The 9,457-nt window shown below is 37.7% G+C and overlaps 3 protein-coding genes and 1 long non-coding RNA gene across 4 annotated transcripts; 3 read left to right on the top strand and 1 right to left on the bottom strand.

Moving 5' to 3' along the window:
* Positions 1 to 382: 382 nt before the first annotated feature.
* Positions 383 to 3,263, top strand: LOC100182404 (putative E3 ubiquitin-protein ligase RING1a). The gene is made up of 6 exons (XM_002128282.4): positions 383 to 566; positions 871 to 1,016; positions 1,669 to 1,878; positions 2,143 to 2,343; positions 2,533 to 2,643; positions 3,023 to 3,263. The coding sequence occupies exons 1-6, from the start codon at positions 437 to 439 to the stop codon at positions 3,173 to 3,175; spliced, it is 951 nt and encodes a 316-aa protein (XP_002128318.1). The 5' UTR covers positions 383 to 436; the 3' UTR covers positions 3,176 to 3,263.
* A 242-nt stretch (positions 3,264 to 3,505) lies between these two features.
* On the top strand, positions 3,506 to 5,785 carry LOC100184878 (phosphatidylserine synthase 2). Its single transcript, XM_002128228.4, has one exon. It carries the CDS (start codon positions 3,595 to 3,597, stop codon positions 5,005 to 5,007), a length of 1,413 nt encoding a protein of 470 aa, XP_002128264.1. The 5' UTR covers positions 3,506 to 3,594; the 3' UTR covers positions 5,008 to 5,785.
* Positions 5,786 to 5,962: 177 nt separating this feature from the next.
* LOC113474874 lies at positions 5,963 to 6,175 on the top strand. Its single transcript, XR_003396574.1, has 2 exons — positions 5,963 to 6,001; positions 6,047 to 6,175. It is a non-coding gene; the product is annotated as an uncharacterized LOC113474874 (long non-coding RNA).
* Positions 6,176 to 7,236: 1,061 nt separating this feature from the next.
* Positions 7,237 to 8,925, bottom strand: LOC100183272 (phosphatidylserine synthase 2-like). Its single transcript, XM_009862476.3, has one exon. It carries the CDS (start codon positions 8,638 to 8,640, stop codon positions 7,345 to 7,347), a length of 1,296 nt encoding a protein of 431 aa, XP_009860778.3. The 5' UTR covers positions 8,641 to 8,925; the 3' UTR covers positions 7,237 to 7,344.
* Positions 8,926 to 9,457: the final 532 nt, after the last annotated feature.

Raw genomic sequence — 9,457 nt, 5'->3', positions numbered from 1 at the left:
AGAACTGCGGGAAGAATGCTCACAGCAGCCTACAGCGGCCAACCATTAATCACACACTACGAAAATGCAGGCATTAAGCATAGTCCCCAAACAATGGCAGTCGCCAAGAGCGACTGATTGGGAAACTGTGGCCGTTTCCGTTGCCATACAATCTCTGTAAACGTGGAATTACAAAGATAAGAATTACATCGACCGCTGTCACACGTCGATTACTGCAATCTGACCGTGAACATAACAATTTCATTTAAACATGTATTCTAAGTCGTGATCTTTTACTCCCTCACAAAAGTCCACTGCGCAAACGAAATTGCTTGCAATCAGCGTCTAAGCGGCCTTGGGCCGGGTGATTATTATTTTTCGCATGATTTCCAGCACGCTGGTAACGTTTGTGCTGCTGTGGTTGAACAGTAGTTAGTGTAAGGTACATGTGAACAGGATGGCTGGTGCAAAATCGCTTAAGAATAAGTTGGAGGACGATTTGCTGACTTGTCCGATTTGCTGCTCGTTGTACAATGATCCAAGAGTGTTGAAATGTCAGCATTCGTTTTGCCATGGTTGCTTGAAAGGTATTATAAGCTAAACATTAAAATTTAAGTTGTGTGCAAAGCGTTAGGAATTTATTTATAACCTCGCATGACGAGCAACAACAGTCGTTATACTACGATTGTTCTGTTTCATACCCCTCGCTTACAAGTTATCGGATATGTAAATTTATAAGTAATTGGTGTTTTGTATCTTCTTGCATGACTTAAACAATCCGTAAGGGGCCACTGGATTCGAGCAATTGGCGTGATTGCCGTAGGCCACGTATACGCCCACGGTTGCAACGAGTCTTGAACCCGTAAAAAGTTATCTAAACGTACGACACAGGTTCCATGAAAGCAGCAAAATCTAATGGCAAGTCAATCAACTGTGCCGTGTGCAGAAAGCCAACACCACTGGCAAAAAAAGGTCTTGCGGATTTGCCCAAGAATTACGTCATCATCGGGTTATCGCAAATGGTCAAGGAACACAAGGTTGGCCCTGGTAGTTATTGAATTGTAAACGTTTGTGTTTCGGTACAGATAACAATATTAATGACTTTTATTTGTCTTTTTGATTACGGTAGCGAAGATTTAGAAATATTTTAAACAAAAAGACAGGATATAGCGACAAAAACAACATTTATTATACCACGTTTATTTCTGAGATTGATTACAATTTGCGACATGCGTTAATGTCTTTCCACCATATGTTGACACCGATTTGGTTGAAACTTAAAAGTATCGCCTTTTATAACACTGGTTAAACGTATTATATAGTAGGGTGGAGGGAGATAAGACACCTGTTTATTATTCTTCTCGTCCAATTTGGTAGCAAACAAAAAACATTAAAATGAATTTAAAAAAAACGCGTTTTCAAGACTAGCCTACTAAGGACTGTTGTTAATTGTTTAAAACACGATCATGACACTTGGATTTTATGTGATAAAAGTGACCCGTCTTACCCCACCCTTACTCTATGTCATAAAATGTTCATATCTCGGTTTGCAGTTCTGCGGTCTTTCTCTGTGTCGTTTTTTGATACTTTGGTAATGCCCTTAGATCACATTGATGCATCTCTATCCAATTAAATTTGTACCTTTCATTAGTATATGTCCCTTTTGTAATCCTTTTTTATTCTGCGAAGGAGAGCGGAAAGTCGCCCGTGGTCGCAAAATCATCTTCCGGAAAGAATGTTGGTAATGTTAAACAATTGGTCGAAACGTTCAACAAAAAATCAATCGTTGAAAAACCATCAAAAAAGAGAGATAAGAACTTCAACATAGAAGTACCAAAAGCTGGTGTTGTCCATGATGATGAAAATGACGACAGTTCGGATTTGTCTACAAGTGCTTCGGTTAGTAGAAGTGAACCTACTTATAATTTTTTTGATAGCAAATTTTGCAGATAATAAAGAAATTCAACAACCGCGCTTTTTAATTATACCTTCCACGCTGTTTCTCCAAAGCTTGTTTTAACGACTGTTATTTTGCTGTGGATTCCCCGTCGCCGTTCTTTAAATATTCTGATCGTTGCTATGGTTTTCAGAGAGATAAAAAATGATATATATTGTTATGAGGATCAGAATAATTAAAGGAAATATTATTTATTTTGTGTGTAGGACTCGTCTGGGATGACAGAATTCACTCCAACCGATGACAGCGAGTCTACAAGCAGTGGAAGCGATGATAGTAGCAGTGGAAGCGATGATAGCGATACCGATAGCGAGAGTGATAGTGGAAGTAGCGACGACGAAGAACCCGAACATGTTCCACAAAGGCCTACAATAAAAAGCTCTCATGGTATCAAACTTGGTATGAAGGTAACATGCATTTGAACCGGAGCCTACTTTTTAAATAAAATACTGACTGTGCCGTTTAGTCGGGTGTGGTATAAGGTTGGACTTTTTTATTCTTTTTTTCTTGACCTGTTAGAAAACAAGAATTACATTTTACATGGGTAACTGTGCATTTTCTGTATAATTTGCATTTTATTATAACACTTTTCCCAGGTGTTTGTTTTCACTGCCAAAGGTAAACCACTCCCAGGGACCGTAAGGGTACTCGAGAAATATAAACGCAAGCCACCAAACCAAACGCAAGTGTATGCGGGCGTGCAAATGGTAAGTTCTGGGGTGTTTATTTTTTTGTCAATGAAAACTTTCAAAAAATCGCGGAGTACCTGCTTTCTATAGTTATGGCATTGTGGACAATTTAAAATAGCAGTCGCCCCCTATATAGGAATTTGTTATAGTGGGGTAGGGGAGAGATGGGACATGTTTTCATTCTCTTTTCTCGTCTTATTTGGTAGTAAGCAACCAATATTTACAAAAATATATAACGGTAGCACTGCCATTTTAAATAATCTTGTTTAATTGTTAAAAACACGGTCAGGAAGTATAGGATTCAGGTGCTAACTGTATATGCCATCTTACTGTATTAAAGTTTTAAATAAACAGAAGGAAATAAAGGATTTAGGTGCTTACTGTATTAAATAAACAGGAGAAGGAATACAAAAAGTTAACAACAGAAGATATTTTGGACATGGACGATTCTTATCTCTTCAATTGGTTGATGGACTTCGATCAACCATGTGTGGCTGTGAGAATAGACCAATGTTGCCCTGCTAAAGTTATTCAAAGATTTAATCTATGATCCGCCAAGCCTTTGTCACCGACCAGTTCACGAAGTTACCTGCTTTTTTGTTTTTCTTTATTTAAATAAACTATTTGTATAAAAATGAGCTGTTTGCAATATTAGCTAAAAAACTTAACATCTAGTTAAAAATAGAGATTTTGTGGAGTTTAGGGTAAAATGCAAATCTACTAAAACATTGCTCCTGATTATAGACCATTTTAATGTTTATATCGCAACCACGTAAGTGATGGGTCCGAAAATATTGAATGCGCTCCCCTAATAGCTGTAAGGCGAACCAGGATTGTCGGGAATTCGTATATATTAATTCCGGGGAATTTTACATTTTTACACCATTTTGGTTTCGGTTTTACAGCCGAGCTATTGTCTGCGTTATGAGCTTAATTTTGATAGTTTTGGGTCGTTATTATAACTAAAAGATGAATAGGAATCGAAATAATGCTTCTGCTCAAAGTCACCGAACAAAATTACCGCCTTCGTCTAAAATTCGAAGATCTTCGGAATCGATAGTCTACGACGACGGCACGACAACGTATTTTTGGAGAGCTCATACAGTTTCTGTGCTGGTTATCGGTATCATTTCTCTTGTCTACGTTGTTTTTATTGAAGAACAGAGAGACGACTGGGAATACAACACTAAAAGAGGTATCATTGCTGCTATTTGTGTATTTCTTGCGTTTGGTATTACGCAAGCGAAAGATGGTCCATTTATCAGACCCCACCCAGCTTTTTGGAGGCTTGTGCTATGCATGAGTGTGGTGTATGAGCTTGGTCTCGTAGTCCTGCTGTTGCAGACGGTATCAGATGCAAGGTTCATGCTCAAATACATTGACCCTACACTTAACGTACAGCTAGACTTTAAGGCTTATGGCGGGGAATGTACAATATGGGATCCTAGCCACCCAAAAGGGGCTTTGCATAACGTTGTAGATAAAATGGATATTTTTGTTTTCGGTCATTTCTTTGGTTGGTTTTTCAAGGCTCTTATTCTCAGAGATTTTTGGTTAACAACCTTGCTGAGTTTTGCATTCGAACTGCTGGAGTATACCTTCGAACACCAATTGCCAAACTTTTCTGAGTGCTGGTGGGACCACTGGGTTTTAGACTTTCTCCTGTGCAATGGGTTGGGAATCTTTTTAGGCTTGAAATATGTAAGATACCTGTCAATTAAAGAATACAAGTGGCATGGTCTTTGGAACATACCATCATATAAAGGCAAAATGAGAAGAGTAGTAAACCAGTTCAGCCCTTACAGTTGGGTTCAGTTTAAATGGAGACCGACAGAAAACTTATTTCGTTGGATTTTCGTCTCTCTTGTCGCGTTTATGTTTCTCTTGGCAGAGTTAAACACATTTTATTTGAAGTTTGTGTTATGGGTGCCCCCTGATAACCCAATGGTCACTTTCAGATTGATTCTTTATCTGTTTTGGGGAGCAGTTGCTATCAGAGAAAGTTATGATTATGCTGGTGGGGTAGCTAAAAAAATTGGCCAGCAAGCATGGATAATATCTGCTATTGTGATCACTGAGTTCATGATTGTTGTTAAGTTTGGTCCCGATGTTTTATCCATTCCATTTCCTTCTTATATAAAGTGGTTCTGGATATCTGTTTTTATCATTTATATTGGATTCTCAGTCTGGAAATTCCAAATGAAATTTCCGAGAATTAAACTCTGGTCGAAAACTGTGCTAAACAACATTAATCAAAACGGAAATGGAGTTTTCTTGGATAGCCAGAGTGATTATAGTGAAAGTGACGGCAATGCAAGCAGTGCAACCTCATTATATGAAGCTGACAATGAGCCTGTAACAAGGAGGCGTCTACATAAATAGATAATAGGCTCCTAGATTGAAAAGTTTTGTTTTTTGCTCTTATATGTTTGCGGATTTTCCTCCAAAAAACTACTTCAGTTTTGGGGGAAAGCTCAAATTTTTTGTTGAAGTTTGGAACATCTTTCCAATCTTGGTTACCTCCACTCAAGACCTGTAACATGAGATTACTGCAGTATTGTTCCAATTTGTATCTTCAATTAAAAGTGTCTTGTGTTAGTTTTACTCAGATTATTGCTGTGTTCAGTTAACTGTCAACAAAAGTGAATTACTTAAACTTGCTCTCCAAAGGTGCTAGTGTTGTTAAACGTTAAAATATCTCAATTTTTACACAAAATTCGTATACCCTTCTCAAATGTATTATAATTTAACAATTTGAAAACATTGGTAAAAAAGTTCAAATTTGTCATGTCATTGTTGATTGTGTTCAATATTTACTCTCATATCTTCAAAAGCTGCTTCCTGCACACAACTTAACTGCTCACATATTTGTTGTTGTTCATGTATTATCGCCCAACGCCCTTATACACATGATATATTAATATCAGTTTGCAATAAGACTGTATTTGAGTTAACTTTGCAAGGATAGTTTTTATGTAATTTTTGCCAATGTAACACAATTTGTTTCTTTACATTTTCTCATCTGCCGTTCAATTTCTTTAACAATTTTTCTAATTGTTGCTGTTTTTTGGGCTTACTTTGTCACTTACTGCTGTTGATACATATGCAAGTTTGTTGTGCTTATGTTGCTGAAGAAAAATTAAACCTAATACCCAGTTTATTGCAGGTGTGTTGTTAGTGGCTAGCCGTTAGTGTGTATTTTTATAAATTTTTTAAAAGTCATAACAAACTCATAATCAATCATATGTCGTGTATATAGTAGGGTGGGGAAGGTGGGACACCTTTAGCAAATAATATCGAAATAACCTGATCGTTTTTAAACAAATAACAACGGTCTATGGGAGTTGTGAGGATACGGTTTTATAATTCCTTGAATGTTCTTTGTTTACTTCTAAATGACATAAGAAAATAGAATGAAAAGATGTCCCATCTCCCTTATCCTACTACATATGTATGATGTATGTTTGTTTAGAACGTTTTATATATACATGGAAACTATTCATTGTGTCACCTCTTTATACAGGTAAAAGAAATATAACATAATTTTTTATTCATTGCTTGATCCCAATGAGACATTTATTTAATATAGCAACGAAATAGTAAGTATCAGAAAAACGACAGACGTCGTAGCATGCTAAGGGTGAATTAATTGAAAGAATATTTGTGAAAAACCGTGGCTGTTACACAAACGCAGTGGTTTGGGTGTATTTTGGAGTTTGACACCACAGTATTTTGAACCGGTTATGACAATACGGACCACACCGTTATATGCCAGTGGTCTGTCAATTTCCGGCTTCTATTTTTCTATGTTCTATTTCATATTATGACTGCCACAACGTTAACGTGACTATCTCTTTATTGTAAAACGTATTTAACGACGGAATGGATTAAACACGGGTTAAAATACTTTTAATCTGCAACAAATGTTACGTTACTACTGTGGGGTAAGATGGGATATTGTTTGTACCTGAATCCAATTATTCCTGATCGTGTTTTGAAATATTAACAACGCTCTTTTAGAGTCGCGTGGCTACGGGTATTTATTCTGTAAATATTCTTTGCTCACGTTGATAATTGTTTCGACCGTGGGATTTAGGTGTAAACGGAATTCCATCTTAAGGTGGCTGTATACACAGTATCCGGAATTCGTCTTATCTGTTTTGTCCGGATTTTTCGTTTTATCTGTTTTGTCCGGATTTCGCTGCCGCATGCGGAACTCGGTAATGGGTTTGCATACGACTTCGCAAGCGAATTTGCATGCCAGGTACTGTGAAGAGCCACCTTGGATCGTACCACAAAGTACTGTAATATAGAACCAACGACCTAAATACACTATAGCACGGTAGGCCCTTACGTTGCCCACAACCGCCATAAGTTAAATAAACTAGACATACGATACGTGTAAAATAAATAGTAATACATAGAATACAGTGTCGCTTTTATTATACGCAAGAAAATGAAGGTGTCTGAGGTACCATAAAATAACGCTGCGAGAAAAGGCTTTAAGTAGATATAGCGTGGAGAAAAATATATTGGAATAATGAAAATATATTGCAACTAAATAGTAGTTTTATAACAACGGCGTGTATATGCGATTATTATGTATAAGCATTAGCTTGCGTATACACTGTTATACTTTATATAGGCCAACGTTTACGATAAGGAAATGAGTGTTACATCCTTTATCCAATCATTCATGTTCAGAGTATTATGGGCTATTCATTTTTTTGTTATTTTGTTGCAATTTACATTCCAGAAAGTTAAAAATTTTGCCCAATATTTGTCTATTGAGAATTTCATTCTGAATTGGCAAATAGTAAAAGTAACGTAAACGACAAACGCGGCCCACCAAAACCAACTAATATAAGTTGGTATCGGCATTGAAAGCAATTCCCCTCCAAATTTGACCACAATTGCCAACTCTGTCATGAGAATTGAGCTTACCATCCAACTTTGCTGACCAATCATATTCGACATTCCGCTGGCGTAATCATATTCCTCCCTTGCCGTTACCGCAGCGCACAGAATCATAAATAGAATCCTGACCGAAATCAGCGGGTGGTCCGATGGTATCCATAATACGAATTTCAAATAGAATGTATTCAAATCAAACATGAGGAAAGAGAACCCGACGTGAGATACAATCATCCAACGAAAAATACTCTCTGTTGGTCTCCATTTAAAGTCAAGCCAGTTATATGGCCCGAATTGGTTGATCACCCTGCGCACTTTCCCTGTATATGTGGGTATGTTCCATAGACCATACCAGCGATATTCTTTCAAAGATAAATAGTTCAGGCACTGCAAGCCTAAGTATATGCCCAAGCCATTGCAAACTATAAAGTCCATAACCCAATGGTCCCACCAGCACTCGGAAAAGTTAGGCAGTTGGTGTTCGAATGTATATTCTAACAGTTCGAAAGTAAAGCTTAAGATGTTGGTCAGCCAAACGTCACGAATTGCTAAAGTTCTGAAAAACCATCCGATGAGGTGTGCAGGAACAAACAAGTCCATTTTATCTACAACGTTGTGAAAAGTTCCGTTAGGGTGGCTAGGATCCCATATTGTGCATTCACCACCGTAAGCTTTGAAGTCCAGCTGTGCATTAAGTGTCGGGTCAATGTATGTAAGCATAAACCTTGCGTCAGATACAGTTTGTAATAACAGGAACACAAGACTTAGTTCATACACCACACTCATACATAGCACAAGCCTCCAAAACGCTGGGTGGGGTCTGATAAATGGACCATCTTTCGCTTGCGTAATACCAAACGTTATAAACGCGATAATGATTCCAATAATACCACGTTTAGTGTTATACTCTCGCCCGTTATTCTGATTTGCGAAAAACGCAGCGTAGGCTAACATGGCCAGTCCAATGAGAAGCACCAGCAAAGTATGTGGTTGCCAAAAGTAAGATACGTATCCATCATCGTAGACAGCAGCAGCCACGCTTTTCTTTGTCCCTGACCAATTCTTATGCTTTCCATTAGTAATGCTGGGTCTTCTAGACATGCTCGATTTTGCTCTAAAATATCTTCCTCATATATAAGCAGCGGTCGGTAAAAGTGTTTGACAAAATGCAGAAATTCTTTCTGCTGAAAAGAATGGCGTTTCAGTGAGGACGACGGGAAATTGCATTATGCCCGGGCATATTTATTAGTCTCTGTCGGAAGCGGCTCTTATTTTATTACATTTACGCTATAAGTATAAATTATACCGGCTTACAGCATCTGCTTTTTATCTATATAGACTACCTACTTTATTGGAGCCAATTTATATCTATCGCAAAACTGTTAACTGCTTTAGGAATTCGCAATACGACGCCACTACCTGTTTACCGCGATCGATATAATCAAGACTCCAAAGCTTTTCCAGCTGTATCTACGTTCAGTAGAGTGGGGAAGACGGGACACCTTTAGCACATAATATCCAAATACCCTAATCGTGCTTTAAACAATTAACAACGGGTTATGGGGGTCGTGAGAATACGGTTTTGTAATTCTGTGTATGTTCTTTGTTAACGGCCGAATGAGACGGGAAAATAGAATGAAATGTGTCTCATTTTCCCCCACTACTATAAGTCATTGAATTGTACCAAGACTGAAATACGTAAATGCAAGATGTGCGTAATAACGTTAATGCGAAAACACCCACCCTTTTGGTATGTGCCCTGTTATCGTAAATAAGATGTATAATCCCTATTCCCAATACAATACAACCACCATTTTCGTGCCATTGTTGGGACCGTGTACTTTTTAACTAAGATACTGTGGAAAAATGGGGATAACCCGTTTCTATTTTGTAAGTGATAACGAGTGTAGTAAAACAG

This window comes from Ciona intestinalis, chromosome 14 (assembly GCF_000224145.3).
Source record: "Ciona intestinalis chromosome 14, KH, whole genome shotgun sequence".
Taxonomy (NCBI): Eukaryota; Metazoa; Chordata; class Ascidiacea; order Phlebobranchia; family Cionidae; genus Ciona; species Ciona intestinalis.
This window is presented reverse-complemented; position numbering and strand designations above follow the sequence as displayed.

Bases quoted from the DNA above. Each gene is read 5' to 3' on its own strand.
- LOC100183272 (XM_009862476.3), bottom strand. From the start codon at position 8,640: ATGTCTAGAAGACCCAGCATTACTAATGGAAAGCATAAGAATTGGTCA.
- LOC100182404 (XM_002128282.4), top strand. From the start codon at position 437: ATGGCTGGTGCAAAATCGCTTAAGAATAAGTTGGAGGACGATTTGCTG. The intron at 2,344-2,532 runs GTAACATGCATT...CACTTTTCCCAG, and splicing joins GTATCAAACTTGGTATGAAG to GTGTTTGTTTTCACTGCCAA. The intron at 2,644-3,022 runs GTAAGTTCTGGG...TTAAATAAACAG, and splicing joins TGTATGCGGGCGTGCAAATG to GAGAAGGAATACAAAAAGTT.
- LOC100184878 (XM_002128228.4), top strand. From the start codon at position 3,595: ATGAATAGGAATCGAAATAATGCTTCTGCTCAAAGTCACCGAACAAAA.